Here is a 21,910-nt window from a genome sequence, read left to right on the forward strand (position 1 = left end):
GGATCTCCTCGATCTGTTGGTGGTGGGAGCTCACGCCCCTGTAGCCTGTGACTCGTGGTCGTCGTCTAGCTCGGTTCACCTCCGCCTGTGGGAGTGTCACTCCTCTCTGAGTATCTGGTGAGGTAGGGGTGGCAATCCTCTGAAAGAAGTCTGTGAGCTGCGACTGTCTCCCCTCTGTCTGTGTAGCTATGCGTGGCTGTAGTAGTGTGTCCCGATGGCTCTGTATCTCTAGTAAGAAACGTCCGAGCTGTCTCTGATCTCGAGAGTCCATGATCTCTCGGAGAGTGGGCTGTCCTCTGAATAAGGCCTCATATCTGCCTCTGATCTCAGTGTATGCTCTGCATCTACATACAAAGTGCTCCTCACTCTCCACCTCCTCTGTGCAGGCTCTGCAGACTCGCTCCTCCCTGGGAACACCAGTATGTCTCCCGATCTCAATCTCTAACCTGTGTGAAGCCACTCTCAGCTGACCAATCGCCACCCGTGAGCTATGTGGCATATATGTGTCCATATAGCGTGGTCTCTGTATGAACCCCCCAGACAATATGGTGAGAAACTGGTCTCTGTAATCTGACATCCTCGTCCCCAAGCCAGGTGACTCCCAGACTCTCCTAGTGTATAGCTGCCACAGATCCTGTCTCAATACCAAGTTTCTCTCACTGCGAGAGAGGTGAACAGATGGTGAGTGGGGGTCGTACTGGAATGGTGGTAGGCTCTCCATGTCAAGACCGTGTCCCTCAAACCATGCTCTGACCTGTGAGTACCAAGCTCTCGCATGCCCACTCTCTGATAGCTGTATAGCTGCCTCAAATGCTCTACGAGTAAGTCTGTCAGGAGGTAGCTCTCTCATCCTCTGGATGAAGCAGACTGTCTGGAATAATGCCTCTACAACCATAGGTGGTGTGGCGAGCTCGGCTCTAATAATGTCATGTGGCACTGTCTTCTTGCTGCGGAGCAAGCGTGAGATCATACATACCTGTGGCCTCTCAAGCTGTGTCCACTGGTCATCCGTCAATCCTGGTGCCCATACTGCCGCCGAGTACATCAGGGCCGGGGTGACTAAGGTGTCAAAAAGCCAGCCCTTCGTGCGGGGCTCCTGAAAGTGTGCCTGGTGGCATCTCCGCTCTAGCATGGTCAGAGCTGCATATCCTCGGGTGAGCCTGTCAGCAGCAGCCTGCCTCATAGTGAAGGGTCCTGGTAGGCTAGTGAATGTGATGCCAAGATAGACATAGGAGGTGACTACATCAACCTGTCCTCCTGCTGCTGTGAAGGTGGCAGCGCTCCTCACTGCACTGGATGTGTGAAAGATCATGACCTTGGTTTTGCCAAGGTTCACAGTCAACCCTGTGTGTGTGCTGAATTCGTCCAAGGCCTCAAGATGGCGTTGCAAGCCCTCGGGTGACTCTGAAATCAACACAATATCATCAGCATATAACATGATGTGGACCGGAGTACCTGCCAAGTCGCTCCCCTCTCCCCCTGCTCGTAGTATGTAGTCGGAGATCTCGTCGATGTAGAGCCCAAAGAGTGTCGGGGAGAGTGGGCATCCTTGCTTAACACCAATGGTGCTAGCAATGGTCTCTGAAAAGCCGCCTGGGCAACGAACCCGACCCGTCACCCTCTCGTAGAGAGTATATATGGCCCAAATCATCTCTGTCGGTACCCCAATGCTGTGAAGGCGCTGGAAGAGTCTCTCGCGTGGGACTGTGTCAAAGGCCTTGCGGAAATCCACAAAGCAGCAGTAAAGCCTCTTCTTCCGCGCCTTTGCCCCATCAATGAGGCAGCGCAGAACGAAGATGTGGTCAGTGGTGGAGAAAGCTCGTCTGAAACCTGCCTGGCCTGGAGCTCGTAAACCCTCGGTCTCTGCGTAGCAGCTAAGCTGTGCCTCAAGTACTGCTCCATATAGTTTGGCCATCGTGTGGCCAATCATGATAGTCCTGTAGTTCCCTGGGTCCAGGGTGTCGCCAGATTTGTGGATAGGCACTATGGTGTGCTGTGTCCACTCCTCTGGGAAGCCCTCCCCTATAGCCCGGTTGAAGACATGTGCAATCAACGGGGCTATAGTGGAGGCCGCATAAATGATGTGCTCACTCTGTAATCCAGTGTGGTCAGCTGATCGTCTGTGCTGCATGCGGCGTATGGCCCTCTCTACCATCTCTGCTGTAAAGAAGGAGGAGCACGTGGGGCGTGGCTCATGTGGCTGTGGGATAGGAGGCTGCCCTGGCACCTCATAGAGGCGCTCTGCATAATCATGCCATATCTGTGGATCCTCAATAGCTGTGGTCGGACGTGGCTCGCGCAGGGTGCGCCATGCCGTCGCGCTATCTATGCTCATGAATAGGCGGTATAGCTCAAGTTCCTGTGCCTCTTCGAATGCTCACCGCTTTTGGCGTGTCAGCGTCTTCATATCTCGTCTGGCCTCTCTCTCTGTGATCTCTCCTAAGGCTCGTCGTGCACGGAGGCGTCGGTATAACTCTCTGCACTCCTCATCATACCATCGGTTCTGAGGCATAGTCCCGGGGGGGGGAGTGCGTCCTGTGTGAGTGGTGTGTGGAAAAGAGCTAATAGCTGAAGTGTGGAGAACGGAAGAGATATGTGATGTGAGAACTGAGAGTGGTGTGGATGGGTGGAGGAGGCATAGGCCATGCTCGACCTCGGCTGAGTAAAGAGAGGCTAGCTCATGTGTGAAATGGATGGTGGTGTGTGGAGTGTGTGCTGTGGAGCTATGTGGGATGGTATCTCCGGTGATGGAGAAAGAGAGGTATGTGTGGTCGGCTCCGATGGGTATGGGTGGAATGGTGAAGGATGTGATAAGGTGTGTAGCCTCCCTGGGTCCCATAATATAGTCGACTGTACTCCCCCCTCCCTCTGTAACTCCATGTGGCATACAAGTCAGGCCCCCTGAGGTGGGCCACTGGGCCATCCCGTTATAAATAACGAGACGGTGCTGGGAGCCAAGTCGAAGTAGGTGTCGTCCGTAGGCTGTGACTGGAGCTCTGTCTGCTGTATCTCTCATAGTAGCCTCCTCATCTAGAGTGTGTAGTGCCTCTGGGTCCTCGTGGTCATATGTCTCACACTGCTCGCTGCGCGTACGAGCATTGAAGTCTCCCATAAGGAAGACTTCACCCAGTGTGGAGTACTCCATAATCTCCTCCGTGAGGCATGCGTACGGTGACTCCTGCTCAATAGGGGCGAATCTGGAGCCTGTGGGAGCAAAGTAGCAAAGGGCAATGTAGACGATCCTGTCTCGTGAGAGCTCGAGGCGAATCCACATGTATCGGGCCTGTGGGTCCCGGGCAACAATCTGTAGTCTGCTGTGAAGCCCCTGTCTAAAAAGTATAGCCACTCCTCCTTAACCGCGAGTGGTGTGCTGGCGCATACATCCCCGATGTAGAGACTCCCATTGGAAACCATGTATCCGTGGTAACCCTCTCTCTGGGCTCTCGTGTGTCTCTGTAAGTAGAATGATGTCTCGACCTCTCATCACCTCCTCAAGTCTCTCTGGGTGTGTCCATAGGTCTCCATTGCAATTCCAAACCGTGACATGAATCTCCTCGTGTGTCCCACAGGCCGCGAGTCCCTATGCGATGGTCTTGCCATCAATGATAACCCTACCATCTCGATATACTGCCTTCTTCCCTTCTTTGCGGGCCTGGTGGACTCTAGGCATGCACGTGCGGCGGTGATCTTGTTGCATCTTTGTGAGGTCATCATCAAGATAAATCGGGGGGATGCATCCCCGGAGAGAGAGAGAGAGAGACTGACTACTCTCCGGGGATGCATGCTCGATTGACATATGCTACCACCTCTCCGCACCTTCTCTACAACGGCGCTCGATGGGAGGCCATACGAGTGGAGGCCATACGAGTAGTTGGCTCTCGCGGGAAGCGTCGTTGTGTTGACCCCTGTTTCGCTTCCGTTGATGCTGCACTTTGGAGGCTTTGGGTGTGGGAGGGTCGTGCCCTATCTCAGCTTTATTGGGACCCAAGAGAGTGGCATTGGCCTCACCCTAACCCCACCGGTTCACATGTATCATTCTTTGAGTACACTGTCTGAATTGGAAGATTCGCATTGATGAGACAACACACAGAGCAGCCCACTCGTATGCGTTTCTGGTTACAGTCAGGTCTCCCATGCCTATCTACAACAGTTTTGGTTAGCCATCTGGGATTTACATGTGGCTCGTCGTATTTCTTTTTTCATGTGGATGATTGCACATGCAGGACTTCCAATTGGGACTTGGCTAGCTTCTATGGGTCATGATCCGTTATGTACTCGCTGTCCTTTGCGACTCCCTGAGTCACCTGCACACTGTCTTTGGTCATGCTCGTCTTCTCATGTAGTGTGGCTAGCAGTTTGCTCTTTACTTAGCAGAGCTGGTGTTCAACATGGATTTCTCACTTGGGGATCTGTCTCCTGGTTGATGCCGATGCCTGGACCGCATCTTTTCTACGAGGGCTCAGACAGAGATCCAGCTCTTATGCTTACCTCGACGGGTTATCGGCGAGGGACTTTGGCTATGTTACCACAGATTGCTTGGCAGGGGGATCCTCAGACGCGTGATGAAATCTTCTCAGTTATCACTAGCATTGCACTATGGAATGTTTGGAGAGCTGGTTGTCTTCACATTCTCAGTGCGGCTCCACAGCTCCTTCCGGATACCCTCACTGCCATTTGGCTGAACATCATTCACACCCTCATTTGGCAGTGGGATTCTTCCTCAGGTACATCTAGAGCAGCCGAGGCTCGTCGATTTGACTTCCTTCGGCGTTGGGCTCGATCTCCACTCTTCTTCACACTTACAGGTGGACAGATTACATGGCATTATGCACCTCCTCAGTGGTTTCTCCTCCACTCATCATATAGACCACCATGAGATTGTTCTAGTAGAGTTGTCACTATAGTGGCTATCACCCTTACATTCAGCTTGTACACCCCACGTGATAGGCCTTTTTTGGCATCCGCTGGGGATTATATTGTACTCAGTAATATACAGCCCTGATTTTTCCAAAAGAGAGAGAGAGAGAGAGAGAGAGAGAGAGAGAGAGAGAGAGAGAGAATAATACGTATTAACGTCTGCGAAAGGCCATGTTGGCATGTGAGACAAACAGTATACAATGTTGTCCATGTCCATGCAATATCATGCATGAACTAAAAGTAAAGAAAACTGGTAGATGGCAGCACTGAACAAAATTGGATGATGGGACATGTACAACTTTTATGTCTTTAGTTAAAGTTGTGTATATAGGGGTTCCCAAAATGTATCCTTGCCCTAGCATGCTATAGGCTTATACAATATGCTCTCTATGAAAGAAAACTACTCCCATCCTGAGGATATGCTAGGGTTAGAGAGAGAGAGAGAGAGAGAGAGAGAGAGAGAGAGAGAGAGGCGTAGATACTCTTTCCTCAGGATATCAGCGAGATCTTCAGTCCTTTTCAGTCTGGACCATGGCACATCACATGGCACTACGCACCTTCCTAGTGGTTCACTTTGCATTCTTCATACATGCTACCTTGATGTACACATAGCACTCACATTGTACTCCCCGCCTTGAATGTCCTTGAGGTGAGAGGCCTTCAAGCATTCCCAGCTATCTCTTTGTATACACGACCACTTTTTGTGAGAGAGAGAGAGAGAGAGAGAGAGAGAGAGAGAGAGAGAGAGAGAGAGAGAGAGAGAGGTTAGTTGTTCTAAAGGGCACAGAAGGCTGTGGAAAAAGAGCTCGAGGTCATGCAAAGGAAGCAAAACTTTATGGCAGAGATGGCAAAGGCTGAAGCCACTTTCAATGAACATGCTCGAGGGCAGGAGTCAGAACTTCAAGTGAAACAACATCATGAGGAAATGAAGGTATTTAGCCTTTTGTTCTTGAACATGGCAGCGCGAAGTGAAAATTTATGAAGTGTTAGTTTTCTTTGGCTGCAGCTCATGGAGGAGGCAAAAAGAGAGAGGGAGGAGCTGCTGAAGGAGTGGCTAGAAAAACAAAAGAATGAAAAAAAGGAAAAGGAAGAACCTGTGCCTGTGCAGGAGGAGGTTAGCAGCCTTTTGTGTTCTATTCCCATAAGTTGGTCCTCTGAAGTCTGTGTGTGTGTGGGACTCTACATACATACTTTGTTGCATGCGTTTGATGCAGGCGTCCGAGTGTTGTTCATGCATGGATGCTTTGGATGAGAACAACCGGGCTTTTCTCATACCATGTGGGCATGCAAAAATCTGCTTAGAATGTGCTGTCTCAATATACAAATCAGAGCGCCCTTTGTGTCCTTTTTGCCGGGAGAAAATTAGCAAAAAGCCAAAATTACTTCCCAAGTTCTTCATTTGAGGTAGTATGCTCTTCCATACTTTTAATGTGTATAAGTTGCGTGTAATGTTGCATACCTGACAAAAGTAGAGGACATATCCACCCAACAATCTGTCCTTTCACAATGATAGTTTGTTAATTGTAAATTACCATAGAGCTTGAGTCCATGTACCTCATAACTCATTTGGTTGCGAGCATGACAATCTAGTAATATAGCTGTCTCTAATATTAGCATCATGTTCTTTGGATTGTTTAAATGTTTAAAGATTTGAGAAAAGCAAGAAACTCCTGGCCTGTAGTACATTACTTCATCATTTTGGGGTCATAATCTTCTTAATAGATGAAGGTAGTTTGCTTTGCTTCTGTAACATATCAAGAGCTGGAAAAAATTGTTGGCACGTTGCCTGAAGAAAGTGGTTGGGATTGCAAATAAACAGTTACAAAAGAAACATCCAAGGGAAGAAGAACACAAAGGGATGAAAGGTAATAAGAAATAGTCTTATGCATAATTCACATTGGCTGGTAGAAAACTAAGCAGAGCTTATTTGTTGTTGTGGCTCCCTTGGACTGAATGCAAGAGTAACAATTGTAATCACAGACAGAATGTACTCTCACAGTCTTCTTATTAGCTTGCCAGGTGAGTAAAAAGTTATGCACATTGCATATGATTGATGCAAATCAAGCATTGCTATTGATGAGCCAATAACAATGCAAGCTTTTCATTAGAGGTCAGTGCTCATTGCTCATTATTGGAAAGCATAAATGTCAGTGTGAAATACTGTCATATACAACACTATGTTGCAGCAATTAGGTACTTTAGCTGAATAAAATCATTTTATGATTATGCAGCCATACTAGTATAACTTGAAAGATTCATGGAACTTCTATGCTTGATAGAAGTTTTGCATGTTTATGGTTTGCTCATTCTATCTAATCCATGCAATATGTTCGAAAACAGTTGCAAATGGAATTTTGGTTGTGGCGCTTATGCAAAACAAAGAGCCCCGAGGCTCGGAGCAAAGGAGGTCCGTAATCATATATTGAAGCCACTACTTAACAATGCGCTGAGGTGTTGCTGGGTATGCAATAGGACAAATGGTGAAGCAACTGCCTTCCATGCAAGCAACTCAGGACAGATGAGTACAGGGATGAGCTTTTGCCGACCCCATGAGAAGCTCTTCCTGTATAGGAGGTGTGGTTAATTATTCGGGGAAATAATCGTCCTGCGCATTTACATTGCATGTGCTTCTCTTCATGCCTTTACCCAAGCTTTTTGTATACAAGCGGCTTTGTATCTTAACTTCTTGAGCCCACTTTTGCAAACTTCCCCACACTCGCATCATCCCCCCCCCCCCCCCCCCGGGCTGACGAAAACCAATTTGGGCTTTATGTTGCTCATCGATTTGCGGTGAAAGGCCCGGCCACTTGAAACAAGGTGAAGCAGAAGGTGACAGTAGGTAACTCATAATAAACGAGGCAAAATTCTTATGGCAATGGCAACACATGTGGAAGTTGTTGTTGCCAAGGGGGAGGAGTTGTAGAGTTATGAAGCAGAAGGCTCCCCATTATTTACACTCCGTTGATTGCTACAGTAGTGACAACAGATCAAGTATGACTATGCAAGGTGATGTATCAGATTTATCTTCTATCTTGATTCAGGATGAGTTTTGCTTATGGTACATTTCATCTCATTAAATTTTTAAAATTTTTGACAAACCCATTGCTAGCTAGGAGAAAACGATAGTTCTTGTATTGAGTGCCACCTTGGTGCCAAAAGAATTAAAGAAGAGAGCTCTATGACTAGTCCATTCCAATGGTGTTCGCTCCGAACATCAATGGTTAGCAGTCAGATGAATGGAAGTTGTATATGCAATACCATCAATGTCTCACCAATTGGGAATGCCACCATCTTGGTCTAGGCCTCGTAAGGATTCCTAATGTAACATATATGTGGAAGCTCTTAGATCGCTGCTTAAAAAACCATGATGCTAGCCACCAATCATGATGTTTCCTCTCCAAAAACCCTTGACGAATCTTTCCATGCCTTTGGGCTTTTCAAAATAAGGAAAACACTGCACACAAGAGGAGTGGAACGAAGCTCGCATACTGAAAGGCCCTTATGTGCATCGACATAAAAAGAAAGGTGTGGGTGTCTTACTTGGCAGCAATAGTAATGTTGTGGATCTCCTTATCTCCTTCAAGGGTCCCTTAGAAATCCAGCTTGTGGGACAACATCTGAATTTTCTTCTCATGTAGCCTCCCCTTCTCAAATGCAATTGCGTGCAAAGGACGTAGGATGGCAGAGTTCTTAAAGAAGCTCACGCAAAAGATCAAATTATTTTTTTAGACGGGGAGAGGTGGTTGATCATGGACAGGCTTGGTAAGGACTCTTTGGTCGGGGTGATAAATTTGAAATCTTTGAAACAGTTTCTTCTCATAAATATCAATCACTCCTTAATGATTGTATGCAGAGTAAGCACATGGTCTCTCGATAATGCAAGCATCGGCAAATAAGAATTAGAGTTAAAGGCTTGGTACCTTAGTGAAAAGATAAGAATGCTGCACCTTTTGAATTAGTTCACAAGTGTGACCTTCACACCCAGTAATGGAAAGCAAAAGGGTCAAAGCATGATACATGGAGCTTGTCCAAATGGATATCAAGGTGGTGTTAATACAGGGTGATCTTCATGAAAACACTTCATGAAACATCGAAAGGGTTGTGTTTGGAAAGACCAAGGGAAATTGATGTATAAGCTTAAGAGAAGCATGAAACATTTGAAGTAGCCACCAAGGGAATGATATCACAAGTTTGATGCACTCGTAAAGTGTTAGGACCATAAATGGTTATTTTCTGTTTTCAAGGAAGTTATGCCCGATAGGTGTATTATTTTAATGCTTTATGCGAATCATATGCTTATCACTATCAAGACCAGTTTGAAGTGGCCAGATTGCATGTAATCTTTGACGAAGGATGTGGGTGAATTAATCATATTCTTGGTATGCAGACTATGCAAATTATATAATGTCCTTCAATTGCATGGGGAATATTGCAAATGATGGATTTGTAGTGGCAGTTGTTAGTAGATCTATGGAAAACCTTTGTGAGATGCATTGGGAAGTATTGAGATGACTTCGATGATTGAATGCCCATTTTTGGGTGAGAGCAAGTTCACCTTGCATCCTTAAGATAATGGTAAAAACCTCAAACACGGGCATTCAAGAGGGGCAAAGATTGTCATCTTATGCTTTATGGGCTGATCATACATCACAGCTTAGTCACTACTTTTCAATACGTTGAATTGATGTATGCTAAGAAACATATGATGCCAATTTCTGGTTTTGGTCCCTCTGTTCTTCATTCCCTTGGAGTAGCTTATTCCCTTGAGAGTCACTCCAGATGCTGGCATGTAGGCTCAAATCTCTCCACATGCTTTCTTCATTTGCATTCAAGCCTACGAACAAAACTTGAGTATACCTATATAAAGGGAAAGACATTTTTATTTATGTCATGCTTTCATTTATAAAGCATTGCTTTCATCTAGAGTTTCTTTGTATACTAAAACAGTCCATAGCTAAGATGGCCAGACAAGTAGTAGTGCAATGTTCATCACCGCATAGCAGCATCAGGTTATACTTCCCTTTGGCGTCCTGGGAGCACTTGTCTGCCCTTTCTCTTCACCTTCCCTTGTTGCCAGCCTGACACCGTTCCCACTCCCATCTTTGCCACCCTTCCTGAAACATGTTTTCATCGCTATGGTGACCGTGGACTTTTTGAACACCCATTGAATCATTCAAAAGCGTGATCGTCTTCACTGCCTGGTAGTACAAAGATGAGCATTGTGCATTCAACAGACAATAGCAACTATCACCCCTCTTACCTTACAAAAGTGCATCATTGAATTCCCTCACGAAGCCTCCTCCGCATTATGCACATGCAAGCTCTCTCTCTCTCTCTCTCTCTCTCTCTCTCTCTCTCTCTCTCTCTCTCTTATATAAGGGGTATGAGCCTCCCGAGAACGGCCACGGGAGGGGACCCCCCACCTAGACACGCTAGCCTCACTCCACGCACTCGTGCACCGTGGGGACTCCACGCAAGGTTTCCTAGGGCACGCTATGACCCTCCGTGAGTGCGGCGGAGCCTGAGGCTACGTGGGGCTAGGGACCCGGAACGCAAGACCCGCGAAACGCAACACGGCCGTCGACCCATGGAACGCAACCACGCCCGAGCCGGTCCCGTCCGAGCCGGGCCCTCCTGAGCCGGTGCCGTCCGAGCCAGGACCCCTTGAAGACAACACCTCGACCCGAGCCGGTCCCGTCCGAGCCGGGCCCACCTGAGCCGGTCCCGTCCGAGCCGGGCCCCCTGGAAGACAACAACTCGACCCGAGCCGGGCCCACCTGAGCCGGTCCCGTCCGAGCCAGGCCCTTGAAGACAAAACACCCCTCCGCCCGAGCCGGTCCCGTCCGAGCCGGGCCCTTTGAAAGCAAACGCGCCCACCACGCACCTCAACCTGACGCGCCCAGATTCTGGGGCGTCACACTTGGTATCAGAGCTCCAGGTCCCGTTCCAGAGCTCCAGGAAAAGAACTTCACGCCCCCGTCCCCATGACGCGTCCAAACCCCGGGCCGTCACCCGTGACCCGCGCCGGCCCCGATCCGAGGCGGGCACCTCCACATGACAAAAAGGAAAGATGCGAGCCAGACAGGGCTCTTCATAACAAAAACAGAGAGAGAAAAACGCGACGGACCAACCCAACTGTGTTCGTCGCGCCCCGGCCACTTTTGTGGCCCATGCTGAGCTGAAGACCCACTCAAGTCTACAAGAGACCACAAGGCCCCGAGCTAGCCCTCCAAATGACGTCCACACAGGGACACACAGGGATCAGTTGAAGATTGAAGGATCAGCCAAAGCCTTCATGGTGTCATGACACGCCAAAGCTACTTCGACCCGAAGACTGCATCTAACCAAGTAACCTTGCCCGATTCAAGATTCGGCGATTGGAAACCAAAGCTGGTGTTAGCCTAAGTCTACAACGCGCGTCCCACATGACGGTAAGCTTCCTTGCAACTTCGCAAGTGCTGCATTGCAACGGACTCTCCTTCAAATTCGGCTTTCAAGAAGCCTCTGCGTGGACCAACGCAGCAGGTGGCTCCGCGCACTTCGGGTTACCTATTCGGGGAATACACAAGTATGGGGAATTCTACTTGCGTATTCAAAGCATACCTTTTCAGCCTTCTACCAAAAATCCAAAAATACACACACTCATTCAAAAATTACAAAAACAAAGCATTCTACCTACTTGCATTTGGGAACAGTTTTGCTCACTTTGCACTTATATGCATCCCTTAGTCCCTTGGCCTCATGCATAGCCAAGCACTCTTTTCCCTCCGTTCGACGAGGTCGTCGAACTCTCTTCAACCGGGGGTGTATATAAGGGGTATGAGCCTCCCGAGAACGGCCACGGGAGGGGACCCCCCACCTAGACACGCTAGCCTCACTCCACGCACTCGTGCACCGTGGGGACTCCACGCAAGGTTCCCCAGGGCATGCTATGACCCTCCGTGAGTGCGGCGGAGCCTGAGGCTACGTGGGGCTAGGGACCCGGAACGCAAGACCCGCGAAACGCAACACGGCCGTCGACCCATGGAACGCAACCACGCCCGAGCCGGTCCCGTCCGAGCCGGGCCCCCTTGAAGGCAACTCGACCCGAGCCGGTCCCGTCCGAGCCGATGCCGTCCGAGCCAGGACCCCTTGAAGACAACACCTCGACCCGAGCCGGTCCCGTCCGAGCCGGGCCCACCTGAGCCGGTCCCGTCCGAGCCATGCCCCTTGGAAGACAACAACTCGACTCGACCCGGTACCGTCCGAGCCGGGCCCACCTGAGCCGGTCCCGTCCGAGCCAGGCCCTTGAAGACAAAACACCCCTCCGCCCGAGCCGATCCCGTCCGAGCCGGGCCCTTTGAAAGCAAACGCGTCCACCACGCACCTCAACCTGACGCGCCCAGATTCTGGGGCGTCACACTTGGTATCAGAGCACCTCAACTTGACGCGCCCAGATTCTGGGGTGTCACACTTGGTATCAGCGCGCAGGTCTCAGCCTCAGCACCACAGCGCGCAGATTTCAGCCTCAGCACCACAGCGCGAAAGTTCTCAGCCTCAGCACCACAGCGCACAGGTTTCTAGCAGAGCATGGGCTCTTAGGGAAGCAGAGCGGCTGGGGTTGTTGAGCGTGCAGGAGCTGCTGAACGTGCAGGGCTGCAGAAACGCAAAGGGAGCAAGTCACTAGCGCACCCTCTCTCTCTCTCTCTCACGCAGCCTCTCTCTCTCTCTCTCTCTCTCACACACACACACACACACACACACACACACACACGGATACATACCCACACACACACTACACACATACACGCATACACACACGTACTCCCTCTCTTCCCCTTCTCCCCTCTTCTTCACAATATGAAGAGAGGGTAGTTACGAAGACAACCATGTCTTCCCCCATCATCAAGACGCCGACATCGACAATGAAGACAACCTTCATGCTCACGAACAAGAGGCTTGCACAATTGGAGGACATGAAAGAATGGTGGATGGAGAGAGAGATATGGAGGGAGGAGAAAGCCACCTTCATCAAGCTATGGAACGAAGAGAAGGAGGACATGAGAGCGGAAATCCAAAATCTCAAAGAGGAGAAGGAGAGAAGGGAACGGGAGAACGAGAAGGAGAGGGAGAGATGGAGGAAAGAGCAAGAAGAGATGAAGGCACAAATCGATCTCCTTCATGCTTCCATCACATCCCTCACCCCCGAGGAAGGAGAGATTAAAGAGGAGGCTAAGGAAGCCCTCAAGGAGGAGATCACCAAAGCCCTCACCGCAAGCATTGAGGACAAATTAGAGGCCACCAAAGAAGGATGGGTCGAAGTGGTCAAAAAGAATATCAAGAAGGTAGCAAGAGAGGAAGCCCAAAAAGATGAGGTACTCATCGTACAAACAACCATCGAGGAGGAGAAGATGCGACAAGCTCGCCGTCTCAATGTGCGAGTGACCAGCATCAAAGAAGAAGGGTCTACACCCGAGAGCGATGGGAAAGCTTTATGCAAGAAAGTGGGATACAAGGAAGAAGAGATCCCTTTCTCCAAAGTTTGGAGAGCCGGCAAAGATCCAAAGAAGAGAGCTCTCATCCTCCAATTCGCCTCTGAGGAGTCTCGAACTTCTTTCCTCCGAAAGAGGGTCATCTTGAGAGGGCTAGAAGGCCCCCCGATTTATCTTGATGATGACCTCACAAAGATGCAACAAGATCACCGTCGCGCGTGCATGCCTAGAGTCCACCAAGCCCGCAAAGAAGGGAAGAAGGCAGTATATCGAGATGGTAGGGTTATCATTGATGGCAAGACCATCGCATAGGGACTCGCGGCCTGTGGGACACACGAGGAGATTCATGTCACGGTTTGGAATTGCAATGGAGACCTATGGACACACCCAGAGAGACTTGAGGAGGTGATGAGAGGTCGAGACATCATTCTACTTACAGAGACACACGAGAGCCCAGAGAGAGGGTTACCACGGATACATGGATTCCAGTGGGAGTCTCTACATCGGGGATGTATGCGCCAGCACACCACTCGCGGCTCAGGAGGAGTGGCCATACTCTTTAGACAGGGGCTTCACAGAAGACTACAGATTGTTACCCGGGACCCACAGGCCCGCTACATGTGGATTCGCGTCGAGCTCTCACGAGACAGGATCGTCTACATTGCCCTTTGCTACTTTGCTCCCACAGGCTCCAGATTCGCCCCTATTGAGCAGGAGTCACCGTACGCATGCCTCACGGACGAGATTATGGAGTACTCCACACTGGGTGAAGTCTTCCTTATGGGAGACTTCAATGCTCGTACGCGCAGTGAGTAGTGTGAGGCATATGACCACGAGGACCCAGAGGCACTACACACTCTAGATGAAGAGGCTACTATGAGAGATACAGCAGACAGAGCTCCAGTCACAGCCTACGGACGACATCTACTTCGACTTGGCTCCCAGCACCGTCTCGTTATTTATAACGGGATGGTCCAGTGGCCCACCTCAGGGGGCCTGACTTGTATGCCACATGGAGTTGCAGAGGGAGGGGGGAGTACAGTCGACTATATTCTGGGACCCAGGGAGGCTACACACCTTATCACATCCTTCACCATTCCACCCATACCCATCGGAGCCGACCACACATACCTCTCTTTCTCCATCACCGGAGATACCATCCCACACAGCTCCACAGCACACACTCCACACACCACCATCCATTTCACACATGAGCTAGCCTCTCTTTACTCGGCCGAGGTCGAGCATGGCCTATGCCTCCTCCACCCATCCACACCTCTCTCAGTTCTCACATCACATATCTCTTCCGTTCTCCACACTTTAGCTATTAGGTCTTTTCCACACACCACTCACACAAGACGCACTCCCCCCCCCGGGACTATGCCTCAGAACCGCTGGTATGATGATGAGTGCAGAGAGCTATACCGACGCCTCCGTGCACGGCGAGCCTTAGGAGAGATCACAGAGAGAGAGGCCAGACAGCATATGAAGACGCTGACACGCCAAAAGCGGCGAGCATTCAAAGAGGCACAGGAACTTGAGCTATACCGCCTATTCATGAGCATGGATAGCGCGACGGCATGGCGCACCCTGCGCCAGCCACGTCCGACTACAGCTATTGAGGATCCACAGATATGGCATGATTATGCAGAGCGACTTTATGAGGTGCCAGGGCAGCCTCCTATCCAGCAGCCACACGAGCCACGCCCCACGTGCTCCTCCTCCTTTACAACAGAGATGGTAGAGAGGGCCATACGCCGCATGCAGCACAGACGATCAGCTGACCATACTGGATTACAGAGTGAGCACATCATTTATGCGGCCTCCACTATAGCCCCGTTGATTGCACATGTCTTCAACCGGGCTATAGGGGAGGGCTTCCCAGAGGAGTGGACACAGCACACCATAGTGCCTATCCACAAATCTGGCGACACCCTGGACCCAGGGAACTACAGGACTATCATGATTGGCCACACGATGGCCAAGCTATATGGAGCAGTACTTGAGGCACAACTCAGCTGCTACGCCAAGATCGAGGGTTTACGAGCTCCAGGCCAGGCAGGTTTCAGACGAGCTTTCTCCACCACCGATCACATCTTCGTTCTGCGCTGCCTCATTGATGGGGCAAAGGCGCGGAAGAAGAGGCTTTACTGCTGCTTTGTGGATTTCCGCAAGGCCTTTGACATAGTCCCACGCGAGAGACTCTTCCAGCGCCTTCACAGCATTGGGGTACCAACAGAGATGACTTGGGCCATATATGCTCTCTACGAGAGGGTGACGGGTCGGGTTCGTTGCCCAGGCGGTTTTTCAGAGACCATTGCTAGCACCATTGGTGTTAAGCAAGGATGCCCACTCTCCCCGACACTCTTTGGGCTCTACATCGACAAGATCTCCGACTACATACTGCAAGCAGGGGGAGAGGGGAGCGACTTGGCAGGTACTCCGGTCCACATCATGTTATATGCTGACGATATTGTGTTGATTTCAGAGTCAACCGAGGGCTTGCAACGCCATCTTGAGGCCTTGGACGAATTCAGCACACACAGGGGGTTGACTGTGAACCTTGGCAAAACCAAGGTTATGATCTTTCACACATCCAGTGCAGTGAGGAGCGCTGCCACCTTTACAGCAGCAGGAGGACAGGTTGATGTAGTCACCTCCTATGTCTACCTTGGCATCACATTCACCAGCCTACCAGGACCCTTCACCATGAGGCAGGCTGCTGCTGACAGGCTCACCCGAGGATATGAAGCTCTGACCATGCTAGAGCGGAGATGTCACCAGGCACACTTTCAGGAGCCCCGCACGAAGGGGTGACTTTTCGACACCTTAGTCACCCCGGCCTTGATGTACTCGGCGGCAGTATGGGCACCAGGATTGACAGCTGACCAGTGGACACAGCTTGAGAGGCCACAGGTATGTATGATCTCACGCTTGCTCCGCAGCAAGAAGACAGTGCCACATGACATTATTAGAGCCGAGCTCGCCACACCACCTATGGTTGTAGAGGCACTATTCCAGACAGTCTGCTTCATCCAGAGGATGAGAGAGCTACCTCCTGACAGACTTACCCGTAGAGCATTTGAGGCAGCTATACAGCTATCAGAGAGTGGGCATGAGAGAGCATGGTACTCACAGGTCAGAGCATGGTTTGAGGGACACGGTCTTGACATGGAGAGCCTACCACCATTCCAGTACGACCCCCAATCACCATATGTTCACCTCTCTCGCAGTGAGAGGAACTTGGTACTGAGACAGGATCTGTGGCAGCTATACACTAGGAGAGTCTGGGAGTCACCTGGCTTGGGGACGAGGATGTCAGATTACAGAGACCAGTTTCTCACCATATTGTCTGGGGGGTTCATACAGAGACCACGCTACATGGACACATATATGCCACATAGCTCACGGGTGGCGATTGGTCAGCTGAGAGTGGCTTCACACAGGTTAGAGATTGAGATCGGGAGACATACTGGTGTTCCCAGGGAGGAGCGAGTCTGCAGAGCCTGCACAGAGGAGGTGGAGAGTGAGGAGCACTTTGTATGTAGATGCAGAGCATACACTGAGATCAGAGGCAGGTATGAGGCCTTATTCAGAGGACAGCCCACTCTCCGAGAGATCATGGACTCTCGAGATCAGAGACAGCTCGGACATTTCTTACTAGAGATACAGAGCCATCGGGACACACTACTACAGCCACACACAGCTACACAGACAGAGGGGAGACAGTCGCAGCTCACAGACTTCTTTCAGAGGATTGCCGCCCCTCCCTCACCAGACACTCAGTGGGGAGTGACACTCCCACAGGCGGAGGTGAGCCGAGCTAGATGACGACCACGAGTCACAGGCTACCGGGGCGCGAGCTCCCACCACCGACAGATCGAGGAGATCCGAGCCCGGGAGCGCCGTGCCACTGAGGAGCGAGTGGCTCAGATGAGGGCCGACCTGACAACTTTCATCCGGGTAGCCTTGGCACCAGACCCACCCATGTACCACATCTTACATCCCCCCATTAGTACAGGATGGAGCTAGATAGCTTGATGCATTCTCATGATTGTACTACCTTGAGCATTTAGACATGCATATACCCCCTAGAGATAGAGCTCCATCCCTCCTCAGATACTCCACTACCTACATTCAATTCAGTTCTGTATCAGTTTTGTTTCATTTGTCTTTCCGATAGACGGATGACATACACACCATGTACATTTGATTTGTCTCATAGGCCGATTTCGGCCTGACATAGACGTTAAAAATCTTTCTTTCTTTCTTTCTTTCTTTCTCTCTCTCTCTCTCACACACACACACACACAACACCTTGACACACTCGGTCACTAATGAAATCACTTTTCAGTTTTCTGGGTGAAATATGATGCTAGCATGGAACGTTTCATGTAACATTAAGCAAACTTGAGCAGTACCGAGATAACAGATTCAATTTCATCATCCTACACATGTTGCAAAACAAACGACTGCAACTTCTCTGAAAAACATTGCAACCACCACCTGGGATAAAGCTCCAAAGAGTTGCCAAGTACAAAGATGTAGAGACTTTCTCCAGAGTGCTGCATAGACAAAAGGAGTCTTGGACATCATTTACTCACTCACAAATAGCTGCGAGTAAGACTTAGCAACTAGCCATCCCCATGAGCACACTCTCTTTTGCCTCAAATGCGACACGAAAAGAGGATTCACAGCATAAGGACATACATATTGAGGTGAGGCTGCCATTCTCACAGTTCATGATGAGAGGCTTTACCACTGCTGCTCCTCATATTGTCAAGTTGATCGCTCTCTCATCCATGAGTTAACCTCTTCCCTTGGCAAAATGCTTCTTGTCCAGTTTTTCAAGAGGTATGGTCTTCAGTAGAAACAGCCTTCCAGCACGCTCTGACAAACTACCACCACACTTCAATCCTCGCAATTGCAGTTCATGCTTCAGCTGATCGAGCCCAAGAACCTGAGGAAAGAGTGAAGGATTATTAATAACTGATACCAACATTTTCACACAACAAAATGTTACGACTTATAAACAAGTGGTGGATGAACCATGTACCTCCAGATCTGATGCATGCAGGAAGTCTTCTAGATTGAGGAAATCAAGAGTCTGCTTGCCGTCGTTTGCTGCACCTGATTGCCCATTGCCGCCAGAATCTGTTAGAGTATCAGTTCCCTGCCCCTCAGATTTGTTTTCTTCTGCACCACCATGTAGGGAAGGGGCATCGGCAATCTCCACCATACATACATTCTTCTCAACATGCGCAGTGGTTTTGCTGGTACCATGATGCTCTCCAAGCCATTCCTCTCCCTTCATGCATTCCGACTTGTTCTCAGCTTCTACTTCTTCAGACAACATTACAGACCTTTCGTATGTAAACTTAGCTTCAAAACCTTCTTCGGCTTTACCATTCTCAACTTCCTCAAGTTTTCCCTCTTCACAGCCCATCAAGCCTACTTCTTCAACTTCCACAACGTCTGAATCTTCATTACATTTCCCATTTTCCAGGCCTTTCACAGCTTCAAGGCCCCCATCAGCATCGTCTTTAGCATCCTCACCTTCTGAAACTTCTGCATCATCATCATCATCAGAGCTGTCTGTCTCATCCTCAAGACCATCTTCACTTATATCCATATTACCATCGAACCTGCATGAGAATCAAAGTTGGATGTTAGTTCCAAAATTGAATACAAAAACTAGCAACTTGTCTGAATGAAAAAACACAATGAATGAACATAAAACGCTGACAGCCCTAGAGTTAACAAGGGCAAATGTCACAGCCATAGAATCAAAACATGGTATAAAACTTTAAAACCAGCATGCGAACTCAAAATGAAGCATTCACAAAGGTTTAGAAAGGGAATACTAGACGCAAACTACCACATAGTTGCGATCGAAGAGTTAAAACTATTTCCAGGCCAAGCAAATAGAAACCAGCTCTTCTGGATGAGGAAAAGTCAGGTGCAGGAAACTTCACAATCCCAAGCAAAAGACCAAAATAAATAGCATACCAAATTTGGGCGCGCTTGGAACTAGAGGCAGGTAAGGGATTGTCGTCCAGAACTTTCCTTTTGCCGAGTCTTTTGGCCTCTTTTAGGCCACTCGCAACAGCAGACTCAACTTCCTCCCTGGCCCTTGAGGTTTCCACTTGGAACTTCTCAATCACCTCAGAGCATCCAGAATCGTCCTCCTTCCGCTTTGCCTGCTTCTTCAAAAACTCATTGGCAGTCTTTTCGAGCTCTCTCTCCTTAGCCTGTGCCTTCCATTCCTTAAGCTTCTTCTCTGCATTCACATGGCGGAGGCGGCGGCCGCTCATGTCCCTGCAAGCATCATAATTGCTCGTTTTCTTCTGGCCAGCCTTGGTGGCAGCGCCTCGAAGAAGGGACCCAAACCCTCCTTTGCCTCCACGCAGGCGACCAACGAGGGAGCAAGAGGGAAAGAAGCCATCACTGCTAGCACAGAGGGAGCTGTGCTGATGGACAAGCGTGGTACCTGTGAGTATGAGAAAAGCCTCTGCGGGGAAGCGCAAAATCGTAGCGATCTGATCTTGGATAAGCGATCCAGTGATGATGGTAGAAGGGAAACGCAGACAGGAGGTGCGCCCATCTAGCCCACGCAACAGCAGTTGGCACGTAATCGCCATCGCGGTATTCTGTGACAAGAAGCGTTTAGAAAGGACCGGTTTGGAGGGTCGGCAAAGTTAAGCACCAACTTGTGGCAATATAAAGGAAGACAAGCAGAACATCTATAGAACATAACTATAGCTGCCAACTAGTCTTGCTTGGTTGGCATTGCTATAGAACATAGAAAGACATACACAGATTGACATCAAACATCTAACATTGAAGTAAACAAGTACAAAGTGCATTGGCGAATTTCAAAAAAGAATCGCGTGAGTATTTATTAATATATGATGATTTATTATCTCTAAACCTGTGTCTAAAATGGTCCAATTTCACGACTTTCTCTACAACTTTTTAAGCAATGAGACCAAGGAGAGCTCGTTGTTATATGTAGGGCTCACTATACGACAAAGAGCTAATGAAGGGAATAATTAAATCGAGCAAAGAGTTGTAGCTTAAAAATTATGCTCAAACCCTACTCCTTAACCTACTTTGGTAGTTTATTTGTAGATTGCCATTTAGCCTGGTAATATCGCCACCATTTAGTCTCTAGACCGGGGATCCATCTTTGAGTACCCATCTTACTTTTGAATCAAGCACAATCAATTTTCTCTTATTTCTTGTGAAACCTGAGAGAGAGAGACGTGTTGTCATAGTTGGAGGGTCTTGGCTGTCGATCACTGAACCTAATGCAAAACATATCTAAGGAGGAAAAAGATGGGATAAAGAATTGTTTTTGTGCTACAAAACGGTTATGAAGAGGAGAGCATTGGCCTATAATATATAAGATGCATTGCCAAACAAGGACATACATAGATTGACATCAACCATTTAGGAATAAAGTAAAAAATTACAGAGTGCATCGAGCAATGCATTACATATGTTGAATTGCCCAACTATGAAAAAAGAAGTATGTGCGGTCTATTTGATATATAGACATATGATGATCGAGATTGAGCATGTATTAATGAGGAAAACATGTAGCTAACTAAACTTAAGAAAGCATTGACAAACTCAAAAAATAAAAAAAGCATGAACAAACTATAAAAATTAAACTACAATAACGGCCTGATAATTATGCACAGGTGTCGTGCAATTGTGCAAGCTGGAGAACAATATTTGAGTCGAACTACATAAAAGCAATATAAATAGTTAAACATTTCGTGCTGCAATGAAGCGTGATTGAGTGAAAATGCTAAATATACGGTGCACGTCATGCAAAAGTGCCATACAAAAGTATGGTGGAGAGTTGGCATTGTGGTCTCTCCAAAACTTATAAGAAATGGAAGGCGTGCACTGCCCCATAGCATTTATGTGTAGCTCCAAGAAAATGCATTGACATGGGGAATTGCATTCAAATAATGAACCTTGCAGTGTTGTCGAGTTGGAGTCGTGCTTGTGCAATCAAAACGTCCACTGTTGTGAATATTTGTCCTCCCTGCAATGCAAAAGATGCAGGGATATAGATTAAACATAAAGAGAATCAGAGCTAACTTAATGCTCTACATCATAGACGGATTGGAGTCCTACGTAGTGCGAGAAGTGTCAAACAACGACCCAGAGATTCGTGGCCCGGTCCTTATGTGAAAATGTGAGAATATATGAAATTTAATAACCCCTTCTGCTGCAGTCACGTAATTATAAGGTGACCCCCTTTATGTACGCTACATGCAGAATGCAATATACGAGCTAAAGAGCTCCTAATTATACTTGTTGTCAGTTTTAGAGCTTGAATTGGTTCTAATGTGTTATTTGGTGCTATAAAGAGACCTGTGTGGCTGCCAACAATCTGAACAATGCCTACCAAAGAGCCTTTGGTAGTGCCACATGCCTTCAAGACAAAAGCATGGGTGATTGCATCTGGAGCGATGTCCTTGCTTCACATCTGCTAAAAACAGCCC

The 21,910-nt window shown here is 48.8% G+C and overlaps 2 protein-coding genes across 4 annotated transcripts in view; one reads left to right on the forward strand and one right to left on the reverse strand.

Moving 5' to 3' along the window:
* LOC147425630 (uncharacterized) overlaps positions 1–7,978 on the forward strand; it is a 56,865-nt gene extending 48,887 nt beyond the window's left edge. Inside the window, exons 4-8 of one of the 3 annotated variants that reach the window (XR_015186386.1) lie at positions 5,698–5,848; positions 5,924–6,031; positions 6,132–6,321; positions 6,929–7,027; positions 7,258–7,978. Coding sequence is in view for 1 of the 3 variants with exons in the window: in XM_086499697.1 (XP_086355823.1) it covers positions 5,698–5,848; positions 5,924–6,031; positions 6,132–6,320 (448 nt within the window). In the remaining 2 variants the exon portion in view is untranslated. The remainder of the gene's footprint in view (positions 1–5,697; positions 5,849–5,923; positions 6,032–6,131; positions 6,322–6,928; positions 7,028–7,257) is intronic. The other 2 variants (XR_015186385.1, XM_086499697.1) reach the window with 2 other exon arrangements.
* A 9,810-nt stretch (positions 7,979–17,788) lies between these two features.
* On the reverse strand, positions 17,789–20,095 carry LOC147425631 (Ubiquitin-like superfamily protein). The gene is made up of 3 exons (XM_086500227.1): positions 19,398–20,095; positions 18,445–19,033; positions 17,789–18,348 (listed from the first exon to the last, which is right to left on the reverse strand). The coding sequence occupies exons 1-3, from the start codon at positions 20,027–20,029 to the stop codon at positions 18,196–18,198; spliced, it is 1,374 nt and encodes a 457-aa protein (XP_086356353.1). The 5' UTR covers positions 20,030–20,095; the 3' UTR covers positions 17,789–18,195.
* Between the last annotated feature and the right edge of the window lie 1,815 nt (positions 20,096–21,910).

This window comes from Adiantum capillus-veneris, chromosome 25 (genome assembly GCF_014529385.1).
Source record: "Adiantum capillus-veneris isolate H3 chromosome 25, ASM1452938v2, whole genome shotgun sequence".
Taxonomy (NCBI): Eukaryota; Viridiplantae; Streptophyta; class Polypodiopsida; order Polypodiales; family Pteridaceae; genus Adiantum; species Adiantum capillus-veneris.